This window comes from Chelonoidis abingdonii, chromosome 8 (genome assembly GCF_003597395.2).
Source record: "Chelonoidis abingdonii isolate Lonesome George chromosome 8, CheloAbing_2.0, whole genome shotgun sequence".
Lineage (NCBI taxonomy): Eukaryota > Metazoa > Chordata > Testudines > Testudinidae > Chelonoidis > Chelonoidis abingdonii.
The window spans coordinates 77,348,616-77,373,222 of record NC_133776.1 but is presented as its reverse complement, the minus strand read 5'-3'; the positions used below and the strand labels follow the sequence as shown (position 1 = coordinate 77,373,222).

The 24,607-nt window shown below is 39.5% G+C and overlaps 1 protein-coding gene across 3 annotated transcripts in view; it reads right to left on the bottom strand.

Annotated features, from left to right (window-relative positions):
* Positions 1-417: 417 nt before the first annotated feature.
* The window catches only part of HDX (highly divergent homeobox), a 95,784-nt gene continuing 71,594 nt past the window's right edge, over positions 418-24,607 (bottom strand). For all 3 annotated transcript variants that reach the window (XM_032765484.2, XM_032765485.2, XM_032765486.2), the window contains 5 exons: positions 22,345-22,552; positions 14,836-14,915; positions 11,689-11,772; positions 6,605-6,727; positions 418-3,038 (listed from right to left, as the gene is read on the bottom strand). In XM_032765484.2, the coding sequence (XP_032621375.1) occupies positions 2,913-3,038; positions 6,605-6,727; positions 11,689-11,772; positions 14,836-14,915; positions 22,345-22,552 (621 nt within the window). In that variant the 3' untranslated portion in view covers positions 418-2,912. The remainder of the gene's footprint in view (positions 3,039-6,604; positions 6,728-11,688; positions 11,773-14,835; positions 14,916-22,344; positions 22,553-24,607) is intronic.

Genomic DNA, 24,607 nt, shown 5'->3' with positions numbered 1-24,607 from the left:
CCACATTTAATATGAAGAGTATGTGCACCTTCCTAGACAAGCACTGCTTCCCAACCAAATGCCAAGAGAAAGGGGGCAGCAAATGAAGAATTGGACAGAGACATAGGGGGACTACTTGTTGATGTCATGTTTACTGATCTGACCCTGTGAACTTAATTATTATATCTGCCTGTCTTTCTGGAGAACAGAACATCAAATCATGAAGCCATGAGACACATGTGGTGACAGAGAATGGCTGGAATGCAATATACAGAAATGGCCATTCATGATTTTCAAAGATAATTATTCTTCCAAGTTTTTACCATACTGTGCAGTAGAAAAGCAAGTCTGCTGTTCTGCAGCCCCTGTCCTGTAAATCTGTATTTCCTCAATGTTTTTAACTAGCACTGGTAATAACTCACCATTAAGAGTTTTGTGTTTTGTTTTTCATGTTGCAGGTATTATGGATGAAGGTTATTTTGAGGAGAAGCATGGAGGTACTCAAACAACTGTACAGTACAGCTCTATAGAGCATCTTACATAGGAACATACTTCATATTCAGTATTTCTTCTTGATCATCCTACGTTGCTGCTGATTGTTTCTGGATGTCACAGCATGACTATTTTATTATAAATGCTCTGTTATCCTATACTGAAGAAAGTGTCAAAGCATATTTTGCTCAAAGGGAAACACTCAGTACAGACTCTAGCCAAGGAGTGTGGAGCCTCGGATTTTAAGTGTATATCATGAACCAGAATTCTAGTTTACTGAGTATAGGTTTGTTTTTGGCACAGTTCATCCAATTGAACTTCCTGATTTAGTTCAATGTCATGTCAGGAAAAAAGCAAGTCAGAACATACAAAATTACTCATGGCAGTGATAAAATTCTACTTGGCTACTAGTGTAAAAGGTGAAATTGCAAAAAGATTCATAGACCACAAAATTAAGAATTAGCTTTAAGAAGATGCTTCCTTTTGCCATTCCATGTCATGGAGAAGTAACGGAATTAAGCTCCAAGTTGTGGAGCACGAGGGCTAGACACGACATTTTAAATTTCTTCAATAAAGCTTACTGAAAACATGAGGTTTTATTGTCAGTTGCAGGATCTTCCTATCTAGAGATAGTACAGTTAATAACCCAGAGCAGAAAACCTATAATAAATCATGCCTATTATCTAAGGGTGTATAGTAATGTATATTAAATGTATAATATATTTAAATACAGTACAGTGATCGTTTCTCACAGTATGGGGTTGAAATGACTGTCAGATTGGGGCTGGAATGAAGTTAATACATTAACACCAATTTATGAAAGAATACATTTGTCTCTCAGAAAAAAATCCTGACAGCAGTTTCTTTAACACCTGGGAACAGGAATTCAGTTTGAGAGAGAAGATGGAAAGAGGGTGCAAACTCTGCATGGATTTTCCTCTTTTTGGACACTTAAGACTGTTTTTATTTAGAAAGACCAGATTGTTCAAACCTTACTCCCATTATACAATAAATAGTCTCATTAATTTCAGTGGTACTACTCACAGAATAAGGTACCATTCAGCATAAGGGTGAAAGAATCTAGCTCTCAAGCTGATGTGACTTAAGGTTTTAGTAAGACCGGGTTGTAAATATTCAGACTAGAAATTACCAAGTTCTAGCTGTATGCCACAATACTATGTACCATACTGACTTTATTTGAATCTGTCAGGGTGAACGTATTTATTCAAACAAGATGTGAGATTTAGTATGAATGAGCGCTGAGAAAGGATAAATTAGCAGAGAGTGGCTAAAGCTATCAGGCATGCAGTTTAGAAACTTCAGCTAAATTTATTCTTTGTCAGCACCTGGAGTCTGCTGGCGGAATGACACAATGTGTTAAATTGGGCTAATTAGTCACTGAATCACACAGAGGAAATTTGTGGGGCCCAGATTCCAACATTAAAACAGCTTTGGAGGGAGACGGGATGAAAAAACTGTCCTTGGCTGACAGCACTGTTGCAATGAAATGGAGTCTGGTTTGTAGCAAATCTATGTAGCTGATTCCTGAATCTTTATGAACCAGAGCCTTTACTGTTCAGGTTTTACAAAATGAAGTGAAATAAAAACATCACTATGATCGTAAAACTCTAAATAGTGGTGTAACATTATCTAATCCCATCACTATAGTAATAATACCAGAAACAGTTGCCTTCTCCAGCAATCAAGAGTTTCCAGTAAAAGCCTAATGGTTTACAACATTTAGATCTGCTTCTGTACATTAGTAATTTATTGAAGCCAATTAAATTTATTCACTTCGTCTTCCAAATGTTTTTCAGACATTTTTATCAGATAATGGGAGACTCAATAATTTGCACTTATATACCAATAAGCACCTTAGTTTAATTTTCTAATTCAGATTTTTTCAGGGGTCCAAGAACAACTCTGCCCATTTGCCCATAACAAGCTCATTTTTCCATCTGGATTCCCAATTTTCAGTCCACCTACCTGAGTAAGAAGGAGCAAGGGAAAAGGCGATGGTCACAATAAGACTTACCAGTCCTGTTTACATGACAAGCAACGTTGAAATGTTACCTAGCTGTGTAACTGCACGTTTATTTTCCACTCTTGGATCCCTGCTCAGAATAGATTTTACTACAAAGCAAGAATTTTGGAAAATTATAAATGACCCTAATCAAGGCTGTGATGCTAAAAACTAAAACTTTTTCCCATGTAGCTTTCTCACTTGCCAAAACCAAAGTTCCATATTCCTTGTCACCGCAGGTTGCAGTCATATCACATCACATTCACCCTTCAGCAAGGTCTGCCTAATTTACCCAGGTTTTTGTTGACTGAATGATATCAGGTAACAAAATGCAGTTATCTTGAAATGCACATCTGTTAGGCAGTCTAAGCATTGTGTGTGTGTGTATATATATATATATATTATTTTTCTCTAAAGATCACAAACTGTCCGAGGCATTTTTCTCTGATAAAGACGACAAGCTGAATGAGGTATCATCAGGCTCTGGAGATGTGTGATTGAAATCCATCTCTTCTAATTCAGGAGGTAAATCTGACAGCAGTGCCTATGTTTAAAAAAACAAAAACCTTTTTTTAAAATTAGTATTTGGACACATTTTTCAAATTTCATGTTAACTCATTAAGTACTTTGTATAGTAAAGGATCACTTTTTATGATTTTTTCATCGATAGTGGTGAAATTCCCATTACTAAAGGAGAAACAGTCCAAAAATGATGTAACCACTGTACTATTGCCAGATAACAAGTTTACTGCTTGCAAACACAGAGGGAAAACAGTGATATCTCAGCTATAAAATGCAAACATAATAAGTGATGGCAAATTACCATATTTCAAAATAGAAACTACCGTATCCTGAGATGCATACACAGGAAAATATCCAAAGGTGAACCTCCCACCATCAGTAGTTGAAGAGGGAAATTAATAATTTAATCTTTTCTTCTTGGGACACGAGAAAAATGCCTTAATATAGTGGCAAGCGACTCCTTTCTACTCCTGCAATGTCTGTTCATCACAGTGATATCTTTTCTATTGTAGTTCCTCCATTAACAGCTACACTTTTCTAGTTGGTATGATATATATTTATTTTAGATTTTCTTTGTACCTTAGAGTGAATACATTCAAGGACAAACCAAAGAAGTTTAGCCACTACATTTTTTTCCTGAATGAAGATATTTTTAGGATGATTATATTTTACAATATATATGCAGGCTTGCTAATTGTTTCAGTTACAAGAAATACTACAAACCATACCCTTTGCCCACAAAGAAAAAGAAACTACATATATTGAAGGATTCCCAGAATGTTTTCATGGAATTAGATCTGTTCTATGGTTTATATGCTGTAACAAATGAATAGCTTGGCTCTGCACTATTGATTTATAGGTGTGTCAGAAGCAGAAACTATAATTTTTTAAGAAATACTGACAGTTGGCTTATGTAAGATAAATGTCTGAACTTAACTGTTTAAATTTGGAGTACTTATTTTTATTGTCAATATTTATATTAACATAGCACCGGTTGGGACTGGGGCCCCTTTGTGCTGGGGTCTATACAAGAGACAATCCCTGCCTTGGAGGGCTTACAGTCTAAAGATTTCCAGAGAGGTACTTTCTTGGGGCCTTGATAGCTCCAGATATAGGTAATAAGTTATAGGTTATGAAGCCTTCATAGATTACTGGCTCAAATCCATCCTTGAATGGTAATGATTACCTGTCATCACCAATTGACAACTGCTTGCTGTTTTTACATGTAACAAATTGGTGGCCTCATTCTAGTCCCTAGTGAATGGGTATCCTCTTGATAATTGATACTTGCATCCTTGTTGGCAGTCTCTGTAGAAAAGCCAACATTAAATCAGCATGTAGAGATGGTTCCTCCTGAATAAGGTAGACACACATTTGCAGAGCAATATAAAGGAAGCTTGCCCTGCTGCTGCCAGTGCTATCCCTGTTTTGTGAGTAAACCCGTATCAGTTATCAAAACTGCCAATCTGGTACATTTCACAAATGGGAAATCAAGTGGGAAATGAAAATAAAGAGATAATACTTTAGGATTTAAATTTTACTTTAATAATCATTTTTTGCAAAGCATATTCTGTTTATAAGATCACTTTTAAGATCACTTACTCCTAATCAATTTCTAGGTTACTGTGGATACAGATTTAAATTAACTAATGTAAGTAATATTTGAATTTTAAAATTACATGGTTTTCATATCACTTTATATCTGAAATGATTTAGGTGCTTAAGACCAATTGAATTTCAAGTGTCAGCCTCTTTTGAGAATGGAACTTAAACTCCTAAATCACTTCAGATTTTATGAAAATTCTACTAGAAATATAAAGTAATATGAAAACCATGTAATCTTAAAACTCAAATATTACATAGATTAGTTAATTTAAATCTGCATCCACAATAACCTAGAAGTTGAAGTCCCAATCTCAAAAGAGGCTGACACTTGACATTCAATTGGACTTCAGCGCCTAAATCACTTCAGATCTTATGAAAATTTTACTCCATATCTTTAATTTCCAGAGGACAAGTGGGTTGATTCCTTTTTCTGACTGTAAGTTTGACCTAAATGTAAATATAAGGGTAACAGATTTAAAACGTATACATTATTCTTTTAATATACATCCAGATTTTTGCATCCTTCTGAAAGAAACTGTACTGAATTGCACTAACTTCAAAAGCAGATTGATGTCCAATGTTATTTCTAGTATAAAATTCATTTGAAAAATATGATTATTTTAATGCAAAATTAACCCAAAATTTAAATTTTTCAAGTAGTACAATTAATTACTACATTATAATTAATATATAAAAAAATGGAATATATAAGACCATCTCTACGGATCTGATCCTACATCATGTGAGTAGGCGATATGGGACTGGGCCGTATGTACAATGTCAGTAGTAGTTTGCTGTAACTGATGTTTCAGTTTCATAGTTTGACACATCTTCAGGACTCCAAATTAAGCTTTATTGTACATTGTCAGCTGTGTTCATTCCTTAAATTAAATACTGTAATAAACAAGGAGCATTATTACTTTAAAAGAAGAGGTGATTAGAATATATAAATTTAGCTTCAAAATGTTGCACTATTTTTTAACATAAAAAACTATGTAACAAGAAGAGATACTGGAGATTTGATTTTTTTGTACAGCAGTATTCATTTACTGTACGTGAACGATCCCCACGACTTACAGTTTGTGACTGGAAAGCTGAACAAGCATACACACACTCTTCAATCAGTATTCAACCTGTGCACATAAGTCCTGATCCAACAAAGTACCACAGCATGTGCTTAAAGTGAAGTAATGTATTAAAACGTTTTGCTAGATTGGCGCCATAGTTCCACCTAACAAACCAAGGAGGAAAATGGTAATGTTTTTATGAATGACTAGAAGAAACCCCACTATCTTATTGGTATAACATTATGCATTACCACAGAATACCAGATCCTCAGTGGGTATATGTCTGCACTGACATCCTTGGAGACCACACTAGCTTACATCAGCTGAAGATCTGGCCTTCTGAAAGCTACCTGATGCGGTACAAAAATAATGATTCCTCAGAGCAAACAAAGACTAAAGAGAGTAGTTAAAGGCACTGGCAGGAATTGAGGAGAACTGGTTTTTATTCCTGGCTCTGCCACAGACTTCTTCTGTAACCTTGGGCAAGTCACTTATTGGTCTGGGCCTCAGTTCCCTCGCTGGAAAATGAAGATAATATTTTCACTCTCTTATCCTTTGCCTGTATTGTCTGTTTAGACTGTAAGATCTCAGAGGTAGGAACAGTCTTACTGTGGGGATGTCCACACTGCAATTAAACACCCAAGGCTGGCTCAGATCAAGGCAGTAAAATTGCAGTGTAGATATTTGGGCTCAGGTTGGAGCCCGGGCTGCGGGACCCACTCCCTCACAGAGTCCCATGAGTGTTTAATTGCAATGTAGACATACCCTGTGTGTTCATACAGTGTCTATCACCACAGGGCCCCAATCTGAGCTGGGGCCTGTAAGCGCTACCATAATATAAATAAATACGAAAATGACAAAAAAGACAAAGAAAAAAAAAAGTCTGACATAGTTGCTGCCTACTTCTTAGACTTACCTGCTGCTGTTCTTTATCATCTGATTTGATAGCAAGTATCAAGCTCCTAGTGAATGTCTGTAGTTCAAAATATTTCTGTTTGTGATTCTCCAATTCATTTTCAATGAACCTAACTTCTTCATTCTGAGGGGAAAAAACAGATATAATTCTGCAAATAATAATTAGTATTGAATAAAATTATGACATCAAATGTACCTATATTTAAATAAAAAGGAATAACCGAGTTTCTTATTGTTAAGATAAAAGTAAAATAGGGTAAAACCAAATAATTCTAGAGAATAAAGATTCCCTGTGAAAGTATCATCATGGAAAAATTCCTCAGGGTTAGCATTGTCTGACCTTATTACTTTGGTTTGATAATTAGGCATTAAGACAGAACAAGGCATGTTTTATGAGGCTTTAGAAATTAACACAATCGGAGCATTCTAACTGGCTGTGAATCATGTCATACTAGGCCTATAATGCCCAGTAAATGCACAGGCCAAACCATTTCTTTTGATCCTATATGAACTTCATTTATTTATTTGGCATGTGCAATCAATGATGTTCAAGGCACGAAGACCTCCAGGAAGCTGAGTCATTTTGCATATTAACTCCATGCATAATAGCAATCACACTACAGACAAAGCATTCAGGGGAATTATTGTACATCTCTAGAGCACTTTTAATAAGCACTGTCTTTTGGTCCCAGAGAGGAGAATGTCACCTATCACCTTAAAGGAAGTTTTTACCTTTCTCCCTAGCAAAGATAGTCTTGAAAATGTAAACAGACAGCACTGAGGCTCCACTATTGCCACAGGAAGCTTGAAATGGAAAGAGGTGAGGGAAAAATCCCTAAAATTCCCTAATTCCATGGCACCCAGAAACACACGTTATGTGCAGTCAGCTAAGTTTGTACACCAAAGGATCACCTCAATAACCTTCCTCAAAATCCTAAGGTCAGCCCTGTAAATAGTGATGCATTCAAGGTAATCTGTTTTGTTTGGAGAATGGTAAGGAAATTTTTTCAAGGCCCATCCAAAATACTAAAGCTTGTCTGCTTCTTAACTTTCTGAGGTTGTGTCTGAGCCAGACACAGCTCATTCAGGCAGCTACTGAGCCACAAGTTGGATCCACTATTGCTGCTCCTGGCACCAATCCACCAGCTGCTCCAGTAGAGTACAAAGGAAAAGAGCTGGGATCAAGCTGGTGCTGGGAGAAGAGCTGGGATCAAACTGGTGCTACACAGAGTGGAGGTCTTGAAGCCTGCCTCTCTTCCACCATTGTTTGCCTGCCTATAGTTTGGGGATAGTATTGTAGATGTGATCACAGGGTACGTGGGTGAGGTAATACCTTTTATTAGTCCAGTCACAGATATTACTTCATCCACCTTGTCTCTCACTGTTTGCTGAGACAGTATTAGAGGGGTGTCTATAAACTGTTTTCCCCTACCAACCCTGACTCCTACCCAAGAAAAACCTCTTCTTTATCTGCTTCTGCACTAGTTAGGAGACACCAGCCTACCTAATTCAAAAGCCAAAAAAAGAGTACTCATCCCTAACCAATAACCTAACCAATCATTGGAGGGGACCTGCTCATAATTGCCAAACCACTCCACAGCCCATCTGTTGCCACCAGTGCCAATACAGGAATGAATCTTTGCACATTTAACTCCCCCTTCCATACCTCCAATAGCTATTTCTTGGATAACTGAAATCCAATCTAGGAAAGTAGTGGCTGGAAATTTTCAGCATCTGATTGCTTAAAATAACCTATGTGAAATGAGCTGGTTGTTTCTCATTCCCAGTTTCCACTATTCACATCACCTCAGAAACCACAGTGACAGGCACACTATAAATACCCAAATAGAAAAGAAAAACCACCACAACTGACATCCTCATTAATGGGCTCAACAAAACAGCAATGTACTAGTCTCTTTCTCTCAAGATGATCCCTTCATGTCAGATTTGTGGCATACTGGTAAAGGAGTATGGGGAAGCATTGACAGTGCCAACACGGTAGATAAACAAGAGGGCTTCAGCCAGGCATTTCTCAGCCATTCTATAAAGAATGAACAACATGTATTATTGGATTTACAAAGCACAAGTTTAATATCTAGATGGCAAATCTCTTAAATCAAAAGTTCAGATTTAACTTCTGGTTCAGTAAGTACTTCAGCTAATTCCCACATACACCTTACTACACTTACTGGACTGTATATATTCTAAATTAATTTCTTGAACATAAAAATATAATTTTCCCTAGGTATTTCCCTTTGCAAAGATCAGGTTATGTGAAGATTACATGTAGATAACTACCCGTGTTCTGTTTACATTTTTCAAGATTAAGAAAATGGTGTATCTACAAAAGGTGTCCAAATGATGGCACTGAACACCAGTTTTCCACAGGATAACAGATAGCAATACGCACAAACTACATCACAGCCAGTGCAAGATTTCTCCCAAACATAGTCTTCAGCCTTCCTTACCACACGTGCCTCAATTCTGTTCTGGAAGACTCAGTTTTAGGGATGAGAGGGTAATTTGGTCTCCATGCCAATTTAGCATTTTCTTTTTGCTGTGACTCCCAAGAGATTGTCAGCTTTGGTAGCAGTTTTTGGCATATAGATTCGTATCTGCTAGAAACTGAACTGAGAACATTAAATGATTTTGCAACCATGTTTTTCTCTTCCTACATTTATTCATTGCCTAGCTAAGAATTTCTGAATGCAAATAATACTCCACACATACACACAACGTGCTTTCATGGTTATGCTGTTCATTAAGCTCCTGGGAGAAATATGTATAAAACTTCACAATATAGAGCACCTAGAAATAAAGAATTAATAATTAGCACTAGGAAGCTTGAATGCTAGTGCCATAATAGTGATGTTACAAAGTAATTCTTTCAACAAACATTGGACTTAACATGCTATTGAAATAAACACAGCAAAACATTATTATTTCAGTTAACATTACATGTTCTTTTCTTTGAAAAAAATGTAAGCCTTCCTAAATTAAAGGAGTGTAGGTAAACTGCATACACTATATATTTCAACAACCAGGCATGACTGTGTTTCTCTTATTGGATTGATAAAAATTCAAATCAGAACTCAAAGTGGCTCTTTTTGATCTAATAATTTTTGAAGGCATATCCTTGTTGTTTGGTTCAAACTGTAAATTAATTTGAAAAATCATCTTCTGTAAATGTATAAATGTATGTTCGCAATTTGAGATGTGGAACTGTAGTTTGCTGCAGATACCAGACTTTGTAGCTATTTTGTACATTGTGCATAACTTACAATGAACAAATTATAAAGTACAACTATTCTAATAGCAAGAAATTAAGGAAATTGTGTTAGCACGATTTCATTTTTCCCTTTATTATTCAATATAAAAAGCCAAATTTCAAAATCATTTAAAATTAGGTCCACACATCTGTTCACGTGATCATTTGGGCCTGCAATGATGCATATAAACCAATTCCTACAGAAACTGTCAGGTTTTCATGGTAACAAATGATTGCATGTGTAAAATCAGAAGTCTAGTTAAAAGGCATCTGAAAACTTTGCCAAAAGTATGTGCAAAGAAGTTCTGCAGAATAGGCATTCATTTATTTTATTGTATTATTTTAAAAACCTGTCAGACTTAATAGTATGTTCTGGACATGAAAGTTTTGCGTACAGGTTTGTTACAGACTGGCTATCATTTTACATTAATAAAACCTGTATTTCAGTTAAGTTTAAGTGATAATCAATTTCTCGTCTATACTTAACAATCAGGGATGAATTTTCAGCAGATCCAAACTTGGTTGATGTAGCTATTTTTGTATACAAAACACATTTTCCATGAACAAAATGGACAGTTAAACATGCATTTGTCCATAATGCAAGCTCTTAGGCAACTGACAAACATTCTGAGCTGACTTTTAGGGGCTTGCCAAAGAGTTGGTCCTAACAATACATTTAATATAGTAGCTTAAAGAAAATAGTCTCTTACTGGGATTTGTTACTGATGAAAGCTTGTAAGTCAGCTATTTACTCAGGGCTTTGGTCCAGTAAAAGCTAGCATGCATATTTATGCAGAGAACATGTGACCATGAAGACTAATAGTTTATGTCAAAACGTAATAAAAACAAACAAGATTCTGTAGGGCATGCTGTCACAACAAGCCATTCAGTTCAGTGACAAGTGACATTAAGAAAAGGTCATTCGCCATCCATATTCATCCTGCATTGCCCTTACCCAGAACACACTGCCCAGAGGATTCATTTTTGTGCCCCAACGGGTATAGTCTATTTTACTTTTTAAAATAATTTATTGTTTTAGAAATGGGTTCTATTCTAATAAAATCTGTATATTTTACAAACAAGGAAGTTACAAATTTGTCAGTTTCACACAGAAAACACAAAAGCATAAAATGAAGCCATCACAACTCTTAGGTGAGCAATAACAAACATACAACCTTTACAATTTTGGCAGAAGATCCTGAATGTCAGGGTATCCAGCATTTTTTTCATGTTACTAACTCTATACAGTCATTTTATAACCAGAATGAGCAGCAATGTTGTTATACTGTGGTCTACATTATTAAAGCCATTGCTTTCTCAGGCCTCCCTGCTTTAGTAGAGGACTCTAGCTGTTATGTTGCCTCCCAGTTCTGGCAGTATTAGGCTATATATTTAAAATAAAGTGCAAAAGAACAGACTCCTGGCACAAAGAAAGTCTGTATTTGAGAAAAACGCAGATTTTGCTTAAAAAGATAAATGAAAAAGATGGTATGTTTTAAATGCTAAATAAATTGCCGTGGTATGAGACACTACTGGAAGTTGGAAGCTGCTAGAATCACAGTAATTTAGCAGCTATGAAGGACTGATGCTGCTGTTTGTTTCTGTATTCCTTTCATTTTGCAGAAACAAGGATTCAGTGGCTAAGAACCAACAAATAGATGATCGAGCTACTATCCCAGCCTGAATGCTGGAACAGAGGCCTTCTTGTTGTTGGGGTGAATTCCAGCCTTCCACACTCCTCCCTGCAAAAAACCCTGTTTGAGCCTTCTGTGTAAAGGGAACATCTCTCTCAGCATTATAAGATCTCAACCACTTACCTTATAATCCAAAAGAGAGCTCATCTGATCCACTTCAGAATTACTAATCATATCACTTTCTTCATCATCTATAATTTCGATTTTCTGAAATAGAAGTGAAAGTATTTCATTCAGAAAACTAAATTCTTGAATTTCTAGCTTACTTATAGAAGTCTCTATGTTACTCTACTGTTAGACCTAAGAAACAATAATTGCACCTCTCAAATTATAATGGAAGGAAGAGTCCTAAGTACATTTTTTTTCCCTACTTACAAATTATTTTGAATTTCTGGTACCCATTAGATGGCGATCATACACTCTGTTCACATGCAAAGCTCCAGGGAGGAAGCTACCTGAGGCAGTGTACACTCAAAGTTAGGACACTGCTGCCATGGTGACTCACTTTGTTTACTGTGGAAGAACTAGCTGCTGCCATATTTTTGTTGATTAAATTGCATACTGCATTCTCCTTGCAGCCTGCACAGGTGGCCTTGGGGAAAAATTTATTTCTTCTACAGACTCTTTGTGAGAGATGTCATACCAGCCACGTGGAATGTTTATTCCTCTAGAATCAGAAGGCAAGACAGACACTATGATGAATGACTGCAAACCAAGGAATTTCCTACTGGCAAGTCTTGCCTGGTTTAATTCTTGCCCTTCTAAAGTAAAATATATCTCTTCTTTTAAAAATAGTTCCTTGTCTAGTCTGTTTTAGGACTTTGGCAACAATATTGTGATAGCTCCAGGAATTGACCCAGTCTTTTTTGAGTAAAAATGATCTGACAGGGAGGGGCCTCAAATTTCCTATGCCTCTTCTCCCTCTTCCAGCACCATTAGAAACAGAGAAATTAGTGGTAGGAAATTAGGGAGTTCAATTATATATTGTGAAAGAAAAATACATTTGTCTCCACCTGTTGAAACTCTGAGTCTAGACATATGGAGACTAAGAGAAGAGCCATCATCCAAGAGGAAGAACATTCTCCTTTTGTAAACATTCTAAGACAATAAAACTCTGTTAGGGTAAAGACAGGTTGAGAGTACATATAAAAGTGATTTATGGGTAGAATCCAACCTGTGGGCAGAGGGAGGTGTGTAAGTGAAGGGATTCCTTCCTGGACACCATATGATGTTTCCAGTGAAGGTATAAAGGGAAAATGAGGACAGTAAGGAGATTTTGAGGGGATAGCAAATAGGAGGATTCCCCCTTTATTTCCTACAGAAGTTTGCATTAGAAGAACTCCAGTCCTGATCATAGCAGTCCCTTCCAGTGCTCCACCTCCCATAAACATTTGGGGGTTTGCTGGGCCCCCTAACATCTACTGCAGTTACTGGCATGTTCTTCAGGGCCAACCAACTCCTCCCACAACAAGTCTCAGAGACAGGTTCAGGTTCTAACAAGCTAAATTTGTTGTCCAATGAGCCTACACAGGATCTTCAGCCTTCTGAGGAGCCTCTACTGGTTCATCAGGGGCCTGGCTGACTTAATCCGCCCCCCACCCCCCAACAGATCCTGATAACTATCTGAGCTCCAACCATCAATCCTGAACCAATATTCATTGGTTTGTGGAATTCCGATGTGGGAAGAAGCAGGAAAGCTAAAATCCAGTTTATGACAGAAACTCAATTGTGACTTAACTATGGAGAGCTCACACATCACTGATTCTAAGGTATTTAAATTTTACCATAAAAATTAACACATTTTTCCTAAATTCTATAATCAACTGCCCTTTTTATCTGTGTTTATTTTTATATCCTGATCATTTGAAAATTATTTAATTTAAACACTGTTCTATTAAACAGCAATAAAATTGGTCAAATTTATTATACCTTAGCTCACAGAGATTAAATACCGATTGAAATAGTAGAATAAAAGCCTGCCCCTAATATCATTATCTTCCTCACTGATCCCACCACCTTCAACAACTGAGAAATAGACAGATTCAGTAATTTCAGCTGTTTGCAGTTTATCTCTTTGATTTATTGGCAAGAATGCCAGCCTCCTATCACAAACTGATTTATATTCATTCCATCTGCTGGAAATCTAATTTAAATATGAATAAAAATAAAAACTACCTCATGGGCACTGTAAAAACCTATAAACATGACATGCTTTGTTCTGTCATAACACACTTTCAATATCATTCTTCTCACCTCACTGGAGTTTTTTCTCAAAAATATAACACATTGGAAAATACCACATAAGTGCTAAATACTGTCAAAATAAACATTTTTCAACATGAAATATGGTAGTAATACTGTATTGTAATTGAAAGAATGTATGTTTAAACACAGGATTAACATTGGCCTTTTACATTCTTAATTAGATCTATATTTGAAAAGTGTAACCCCCCCAATTTTTCACAAAATTAGGTAAAAACACCCAGACAAAAGTCTTAATATTTGACAGAATTAAAAATAAATTGATAAGAGTATATGAACCAAATTAATCAACAGCAGAAGTAAGGCTACCTCAGTGTAGTCAATGGAGTTGTACCTAATTACTCAATGGTGAATTTGTCCCTATATTGTCATGCAGTACACTGGGCCTTCCAAGATACAAAATTATTAAACATATCATAGTGAGGCATGTACTGAGGACTCTGGGGGATCTGGTCTCTGAGGTTCACAGAACATCTCAGGCTTGCTGTAATCAAATAAGGCATCAGTAGTGGGAGAACCTCCGTATGGCACCTCTGCAACCACACAGAAGTTCCTTGCTGGATCAGGGCCTAACCATTCAACCTGAATTTAATTCTTTCAGGCCTAGCTAGTACACCAGAATTAAGCAGGACAAAATACTGTTTCAGCACTTCCACATAACTCTACTGAAGCAACAATGTTCCCGAGCTGAGTAGAGTCGAAGAATTACTCAGGACTTCGGAGATGAGAAAGACTAGAATGTAGTAATGTAGTTACACTAAGTAGACTCCTAAAACACAAGATTTTTACTCATTAAATTATATGGAAAATATTTTTAATTTTTTGATTGAATATGCACAATTCTATCAATACCTGCTTATTTTTAGTATTCAAGTTATAAAACAGGGTTCTTTTTAACAGGACATGAAACTGAAATCTTCACTAACTTAGAAATATTGCCTTTGGAAGACAGTTTATACAGTAATAATTAAGAAGGTCTAATTGGTAGGATATGGAAAGTGTACATACCACATTATCTGCAGATAATGTATTTTGGTCCTCTTCTTTGTGACCAATTTCTTCATTTTGAATAACTTCACCGGTTTCTTCTGCAGAAATAAATGAGCTATTATATCTTCCTTGGAGTTCTAGCTTTAGTACCCTAATGCCCTTTCTATGGAATTCCTTTAAGATATATTTATGTGGTGATGTCTTCAACGATTTAAGCCAAAGTTTTTGTAATTAAAAAGATTGCATATAATTAATATTTGACACAAACAATTCAAATCACATTTATACCAATCACTGCCTAAGACAGACAGACATTTTTGTCAGTTACTCTCCTACATTATACACCAAGTTCTCACTGCTTATAGCTTCAGGCTTGGTTTTTCAAAGGAGCTTAAGAAGTCTGGCACCCAACACCCACTGAATTTCGACACGGGTTGGGTGTCGAACTCCCTAAGGCTTTGAAAATCCCAGCCTAAAAGATTAGGGTACATACATGTGTGGGTTTGTCTGTCTGTGTATCTAACTCACATGCATGCATACACTCCCATATTAGTGCATTCTAACCACTAATCCCTGGTCTACACTACAAAATTATTTTGTTATAACTACATTGCTCAGGGGTATGAATAATCCACACCCCTGAGCAATGTAGTTATACCGACTTAAGCAGTGGTGTAGAAATCATTATGTCAGTGGAAGAGCTTCTCCCACCAACATAGCTACTGCCTCTCACGGAGGTAGTGTTATTAAGCTGATGGGAGGCCTCTCTCCTGTTACCTTAGAATGTCTTCACTAGGAGCACTACAGCAGTGCAGCTGTGCCACTGCAAGTTTGTAGTGTAGACCTGCCCTAAAATTAATCCTGAAAACTGAAAAACAACAATACAGTGGGATCAGGATTTGGCCATACTGAAATCAGTGACAATACTCTCATTTATTTACTTAATCTCATTTTTGACCTATGCTATTTATTTCCTCTCCACAGGGTTTCCCTCACATAAGGAGTACAGAATCCCCCCACTTTTTTTCTTTTTCTTTTTTTTTGTTTGTTGCCAAAAGTCCCCATTGTTCTAATCTAACACTGGGAATTTATATGGGCAGAGTTACATCTCTCAGGAGTGTGAAAAATCCACACCCTGGAGAGACATAGCTATGCTGATCTAACCCCCAGTGTAGACAGTGCTAGGTCAACAGAATTCTTCCATCAGCCTAGCTACTATATCTTGGATTACCTATGCCAATAGCAGAACCCATGTGCCACTGTAGCAGTTTAAGTGTAGACATACCCTAAAACATTCTGCAGTTTGATTTTGTCCTCCTACACTTTTGATGTCTTTCCAATTTTAACATCTACAAATCTAATCCTAGTTGAATTTACATTAAAGAATCACTTGAAAAAGACATTAAATGGTGCTTCTTTGTTTTGTTTAGTTGTGGCTTGTCTACACTTAGAACATTGCAGCAGCACTTCAGTGAAAATGTTACCTATGCAGACGGGAGGGGTTCTCCTGTTGGTGTAGGTAATCCACCACCCCAAGAGGTCGATAGGCGATTCTCCTATCAACCTTGCGCTGCCTACACCCGGAGTCAGGCTGGTTTAACTGCATCGCTCATGGGTGTGGATTTTTCACATCCCTGAGCAAAGTAGTTATACCAACCTAATTTCTTAGTGTAGACCAGTGCTTGGTCCCAGTATCTCTGGAAATTCAAAGAGAATCCTGGCCAAGGCGAGCACTAACAGGAAGGTCCACTCAGTGAAGACTGACAGTTACTTCAGCAATGTGATTAATGAATCTCTTCCAACTACCTGGTAGTTTTCAACAATGCAGCAATCCACAGATTCCAGACTGAGAAATCACTGCGACAGATATTGATCTGAGGTTTCATGCTGTAATGCAATGACTGTATGCCTACATGTGTTTTAATGCTGGGAAATAATGTTATAGAAAAGGGGAAAGAGTCTAACTCATTAAACTACATAAGCAAAGCTACAGATTCAAGTACAGGAAATGTCATCTATAAGAGAAGGAACAATTTCTAGCTTTGTAATTATAGCAAGCCACTTTCATCAAACAGAGTATGTTAAAACCATAGGTCATATAAGTTAGCCTTTGATAGTTGCACAGGTTATTAATTAAGCAAATAGCTTAGTATATTTCAGGAAAGGATTAGATCTTAACATAAAAGAAGAACAAACATCTACAACAGTAATATTTAGAACAAAATTAGAAAGGTTGTCAATCAATCACACTTCAGGGCACAAGCCAATTTCCAGCAATTCCACAATATCAGAAAGAAATCCTGCCAACTGTTTTTATACTGTACACCAAGGTGTATTAGCAGGATTTCTTGCCTTTCTTGGTGGCATCTGGCTTGACTATTTTTAAACAGAACAGCTGACTGGATGGCTCACTGGTTTGTACCTGTATGGCAATCCCTATATTCCCAGTTAACTCATACTGCTCTAAATGCAGAAACATACATTCACAGTAACTATGAATCTGTGCAAAGCAGCCACTTCAGTTCAGGAAGCCGCATAGCTCCTTTGGGGCCCTGAATCACATTCACAAGAGCTACAAAATCCTATTGCACTGCCCAAGTCATTGTGGAAAACAAGGGCGGCATCTGTATTATTTTATATGAATAGGATATGCATCTCAGTTTTACCAGTTGGATATTTAATTGGCTCATAGACGTTTGTTATTTTAACTCACTTCTCTGACTGCAATGTAGCATTAATATTTTGTTTTGATGAAACTGTTTTGTGTCATTTCAATCCCTGCTTGTTACAGGCTTCTGGAGAAAGTCCTTGCAGGTGCTGAAAGCAGCTGAACTGTCAATTTACCACTGGTGGTAAACAGTTGGACTGCAGTCCAAAGCTCTAGTCTAAGCATGGTAGGACCAAGTGGTTCCACCCAGAGAAGGGTGAAGGAAGCAAAAGCTGTTACCAGAGGGGTGCACATGAGGGGGACTGAAAAAAGCTCTAAAGCGTAGCTTGCCCTGTAATCTCAACAGTCATCATTTGCTTAGTTTGACCAGTGAATCCAAATTTCCAGCATGAAGAACCAGTTCTTCAATTAGTGCAAATTGGGACAGCTCACTGACCTCAGAGCTGCACAAATTTAAACCTAATGTGGATGTAACTAACGTAGTATGGACAAAAGGGCCAGTTAATGTTACTACTGAATTCTAACATTCTCCATTTTCTGATTTTGATAAAGTATATACCCATCAAGTTACAGTTTTGATTTTTGTTCATCAGCTACTTTTAAAGAGCAGCAGCCCTCAACAGCCTCATTACACTTATTTCACTTACCTAGTTAGTTCTTTTCTTTCTGGGGAAATTTTGAACCATCACACGTGCGCATAATTCATATGCCACGCATATATATTAATTTTTTTTGGCAGAAAATAGTTTCTCTAGAAAGTTATTGAAGTTCTGCCTTGTGCGCACTAGAGTGCGCTATGGTGCTAGACCAGAGCAGCCTCAGCAGAAAATAACTTCGGCTGGAAAGTTGCTGCAGCTTGGCCATTTTTCCCCATCAGAGGGCACTCTGGTGCTGGAACAGAGCCACCACTCCTGGCTAGCTAAGGAAGAGAAAGAGCCTGTAGTGCCTTCTTCACTGCACAGGGTCACAGGGATGAGGGAGGTGCTGGGCCACATGGGGATCGGGGGAAGTGGGTGTCTGAATGGGAGTGGAGGGACACATTTGGGCAGGGGGTTCAAAGACACATGGGAGTGCAGGGACACTGAGATGGAGCAGATGTGCCTGACTGAATCAGAAAGGTTAGGGGTCAGCTGGGATCTTTATGGGGGATGCTCCCTAACAAACCCTCCCTGCCCCCCCAAATAAAATTCATTCCATACTTTTCTCACCCATAACCAAACCCCAAGTTCACACCCAGGCTCCTTCCCAGCAATCACACTTCCCTCTCCCTCAGCTTCTCTGTTACCCCTGACTCCCCCAAGCTTTTCCACTGCTTCTAAACAGTGCAGGAAATGCAGTTCTGTATTGGAGTTTAAATGAATTATTGCCTAGTAAGAAATCTGTTTGTCAAAACATATTTCCTGAATCTTTTTCGTTGTCTCTATTGTTATAGACATACTTGCCGACAAGTATTTTGAAATAAATGACCAAAAATAACTGAAACTGGTGCGATTATATTGTGTTATTTTGACAAATAAAATATGGAGAATATTAAAATATTTGTGCGGAATTTTTACATTTTTGGTGCAGAATTCCCCCAGGAGTAGTTCAACTCTCTGAATGTCCTTTTGGAACCTATAGTTGTATTTTCCAAAGAAGTTAAAAGGGTGATTATACAGCTCTGACAAAACAGCTGCTGCATGTAATTCTGGACTACTTATATTCTCCAGGAGTGCCAGTTCTTTTTTCAAGCCCTCACTGACATAATTAGTCCCTCTCTCTCCTCTCATAAAGTCTTTATTATGGGTTTAGCAGACTGGAGACTCAAAGATAAGTGACAGTTAGTGCCAACAGAAGAAATAACGTCTGCAACCCAACAATAAAAGTGAAACCATCATTTTGGCAGTTTTAAGGATTATCAGAGTCAAAGTCCACTGCTATAGCTAAGGTTTTAGTTGCAATTTAGTCCAACAGCTTTTCCACGGACTTGGGGAGGGTCTAATAAAATAGTTTACTTATTCTTAATAAATCCATTTTAATTTTCCATAAAGGTTCTCTTTACTGCCTCCTAACCTATTTTGAACTACTTTCTGGGTTGCGCTGGTAGGAAAATAATCTTTATGTTGAATATAAAAATCTCCTTCATTTTTGTTACTAAGGAAATCCTGTGTTTGTCTATAGCTCCATAAGCTTTATTATAATCATATTCTCCTTGCCCGGATCTTTATAGCTTTGTGTTCAGCTTCAAAAGGCCTAGCTCAATGAATATTGAGTCATCCTTCACTTTAAATGGCATAACATTCACTTGTTTTTCTTTTAAATAAACCTCCTACTGGACCAGTTCCTTCTCCCTCAGGCAAGTCAAGGATTCTCATACTTTGGCATCTTCCTTGGATTTCAATCAGTTCTACCCAGTTCTGTATCATCTTATTCTATTTATAGCCGAATTTGACAAAGACATCACAAGTTTGTTCCCAACAGTTCTCAGTGTCTCTTTCCTCTATACCATTCAAACAAATTGACAAGATCAAATGTGGCATACAAAGCTGCAACAGTGTGCACTAAAACAGACTTCCTATTAGTTTAGTGAGCCCAGGGTTTATTGATCACTTCTAATCAGAAGCGCTGGGAGCAATTAGTTTCCTCAACTTTTGAAGCCAGTGAAACGTGCAAAGGGGGCAGTTCATCTCCTTAAGGGCTCAGAGTTTTAATTTAAAAAAAGGGACATAGAAGACGGGCTTTGGTCATTCTGTTCGGTGAGACAGAGCAAATGAGTTGATCGTCTAATTCCCATTTAACACTCAAACTCATGAAATTGCAGGGGTGGGAAAACAAATTCACTCAAACATACACACTTACTTTAGGTGTCCCCTAAACAGCCCAGTGCTACTGACTTTGCTGCCTAATTCTGCTTAAAGAGGCTTTAATACTATTGTAGGTATGTTTGGACTAGATTGTTTTGGTCGTGTTGTAACTCTAGTTAAACAACATGATTGTGTATTGAGTTGACCTAGAGCAGTGATTCTCAACCTGCTTGCAGCCCAATCAGCACACAGCTATGGCCCGCATGACACTGTCAGGGCCATAACTAGGGTGGAGCGAGAGTGGCACCTGACCCAGGCACAGAGCCAGCAGAAGGGGCGTGCAGAAATGGGGCAGTGGAGGATTAGGCCCAGCATCAGCCCCCTCCTGCTGGATTGGACCTAGCAGCATCGGCAGGAGGGCCGGGTGCTCAGCGTCCCCCAGACTCTGCAAGATTGCAGGTCCATTGACCCCCAGCTAGAGCAGGCTCCCCAGCACTAGGACCACAGTGGCAGGTGGGGAGGGTGGACTGGGCAGCTGAGCTACTGCTGAGGTAGGAGACCAGCCTGCACAGGGAGAAGGATGCAGGGGCGTAGGACCGCGGGGAGGGGGTGCAGCCGGTGCATGGGGGCAGACTCTAGGTTGGGGACTGCTGGCTGGGAGCAGTCCCTGGATAGGGGGTTAGATACTAGGGCACAGTCCTGGGATGGGAAGGTTGAGTGCTGGGAGGGCAGTCCTTGAGAGGGCTGGGTGGGGACTACATGAAGGAGGGAATGGTCCCTGGGAGCGGGGGAGCGGTCAGCACTGGACAAGGCATCCTGTCTCTGCAGGGCAGGCACATGTACAAGCCAAGTGTGGGGCAGGGGGGGTCGGGTCTGGATGCTGGGGGTACTGTTCCAGCTGGGTTGGGTGATGGGGAGCATTCCTTGGCTGGGGGTGCAATGTGGGGAGGGGCTGAGGGGCAGTCCCTAAATGGGAGGATGCTGGGCACATGAGGCAGAAGTCCCTGGCTGGGGGGGGCGCCATCTCTGCAGGCAGGGTCCGCAGCTGTGCTGCCAGCAGCAGCGAGAAATGGTATATTGCCACCCTCCCTACCATGCCACCCTTACAGTAAATGAATTCATTTTAACAGTTAATGTTTTGACCTATTTTGCTAATTTAAAATGCTCTTGGCAAACATTTGCCAGTGTTGAAATGACAGGTACTATATCAGTTTGAGTCATACTGCTGCCATTAACAAATACTAAACCTTATTTTATTTTTTTTAGATCTACAGGTAGTATATATATATTGTGTGGATGTGGCCCACATAACACACAGGCTACGTCTACACTACGGGATAATTTCGAATTAGCTTAAACTGGTTTTATAAAACAGATATTATAAAGTCGATTGTGCACGTCCACACTAGGCACATTAATTCGGCGGTGTGCGTCCATGGTCCGAGGCTTAGCATTGATTTCTGGAGCAGTGCACTGTGGTAGCTACTGTAAAATAATGAGGCCAATAATGTCGATTTCCGTCCACACTAACACTATTCCGATATAGTAATATCGATTTTAGCATTACTCCTCTCGTTTTGTAGGAGTACAGAAATCGATTTAAAGAGCCCTTTAAATTGATATAAAGAGCAGTGTAGTGTGGACGGGTGCAGCATTAAATCGATTTAACGCTGTTAAAATCGGTTTAACAGCGTAGTGTAGACCAGACCACAGAGAGCTACATATGCGGCCCACAATGGTAAATAGGTTTAGAACCACTCATCAAGAGGAACTGATAGGTTTACTTATTTTAATGTTTCAGAAAATAAATTGTTAAAGAGTGCACAGAGTGCTGAATAGGTGCTCTTATTATAGTTTGTATAAATCTACATAATAGCTCAAAAGCTTGCCTCTGCCACCTGGGCAAGGACAATGCCAAATGACTGTAATTTTGAAAATACTAGTTTGAGTTTCAGAAGGCTGTTCATTTCCTATGTAAGAAAAGCAACTGTTTCAAACCCTTTAGAATGTACACACCAGAGAGGGATGAAAAGCACACGAACGGCAAAATATAATTAACAAAACAGTTTCAAATACCTTGTGAACTTCCTTCAGATAAGCAGATTGATACTTCATCATTCCTATCATTATCATCTCCCACTTCAGTAGCATTTTCCTCTCCTGGAGTAAGTGCTGATTTAGCACCAGATTCAGGATGGTCACAGAAATCAGCAGGGCCTCCTCTTGGCGGTGGGACTTCAATCCCCATTAAACGATATTTTCGTCTTCGATTCCCAATCCAAGTCTTATAGAGAGAAATACAAATGGATGATATCAGAAACAGTAACAAAAGTCACAGTCCTAAAACCAAGAGTAATGAACATTACTATGTGACAAGGAGAGGGCAAGATCCTTGGTCCAATTTTCCCTGCTCTACCACATGCCAGTGGAACAAAGCACCCCAAAACACAGTGGAGCTGGCCACCTTGGGATTTCCCACAGCATATTGTAAATCCTCCAGTGGTATAGCTCTATCTCATTCCCCTCCACAAAGAGGACACAGCCAGAGAAAACTGGGCAGAGCCAGAGCACCACTATGCTTTGGCTTTCCACTGTTGTAAGAATAGCCTTTAGGAGTTGTCGTCAGTCAAACTGCCCAGGGAGGTTGTGGAATCTTCATCATTGGAGATTTTTAAGAGCAAGTTAGATAAACACCTCTCACGTCTAGATCAGGGGCGGGCAAACTACGGCCCGGTGGCTGCATCCGGCCCTGCAGACATTTTAATCTGGCCCTCAAGCTCCTGCCGGGAAGCGGGCTCCGGGGCTTGCGCCGCTCCACATGTGCCATGGCGTCCTATGGCTCCCAGAAGTAGCAGCATGTCCCCTCTCTGGTTCCTATGCACAGGAGCAGCTGGGGGATCTGCACGATGCCCCGCCTCAAGCGCTGCTCCTGCAGCTCCCATTGGCCAGCAACAGTGGCCAAAGGGAGCTGCAGGAGCGGTACCTATGGATGAGGTTGTGTGCAGAGCCATGCCTCTGTGTAGGAGCCGGAGGAGGGACATTGCCGCTGCTTCCGGGAGCTGCTTGAGGTAAGTGCCACCTGGAGCCTTCACCCCTGACACCCTCCAGCGCCCCAACCCTCTGCCCCAGCCCTGATCACCCTCTCATACCCCAAACCTCTTGCTCCCACCCTCCTGCACCCCAGAGCCTGCACCCCCAGCCAGAGCCCTCACTCCTCCACCTGCACCTCAACCCCCTGCCCCTGCCCAGAGCCCCACCCCCCACCCTGAACTCCTCATTTCTGGCTCCATCCCAAAGCTTGCACCCCCAGACAGAGCACTCACTCTGTCCACATCCCAACCTCCAATTTTGTGAGCATTCATGGTCTGCCATACAATTTCCACACCAAGATGTGGCCCTCGAGCTAAGAAGTTTGCCCACCCCGGTCTAGATAATACGTAGTCCTGCCTTGAGTGCACGGCAATGAACTAGATGACCTCTCAAGTCCCTTCCAATCCTATGATTCTATGTGTGTTAAGAGCAGCCTTCAGGTCACTCCAAACTATGCAGGAACCTGGGGTAGTCTCAGGGTCAAGTAATCTTAAAGGTGACATAAAATCAGACAACACAACCTTACATTCCTTTCACATAACCCAAGCCCTGGTCTAAACTACAGGTTTAGGTCTAATTTAGCCGCGTTAGGTCGATTTTATAATGAATGCGTCTATACAAGCAACCCCATTTTATCGACTTAAAGGGCTCTTAAAATCAATTTCTGTACTCCTCCCCAACAAGGGGAGTAGCACTACAATCGACCTTGCTGGGTCGAATTTGGGGTAATGCAGACGCAAATCAACGTTATTGGCCTCTGGGAGCTATCCCAGAGTGTTCCAATGTGACCATTCTGGACAGCACTTTCAATTACGAGGCACTAACTAGATACAGAGGAGAAGCCCCGGGAACTTCTGAATTTCATTTACTGTTTGGTCAGCATGGCGAGCTCAGCAGCACAGGTGACCATGAAGTCCCCCCAGAATCCCAAGCAAGCTCCAGCATGGATCAGACGGGAGACACTGGATCTGACTGTTGTACAGGAGAAGAATCAGTGCAGGCAGAACTCCGATCAAAAGAAGAAATGCTGATATATATGCCAAAAATCACACAAGGCATGATGGACAGAGGCTACAACAGGACACACAGCAATGCCATGTGAAAGTCAAGGAGCTCAGGCAAGCCTACCAAAAGACAAAGGAGGCAAACGGTCACTTTGGGTCAGAGCCCCATACATGCCGCTTCTACAATCAGCTGCATGGCATTCTAGGGGTCGATCCTACCACCACCCCACCACTGTCCATGGACA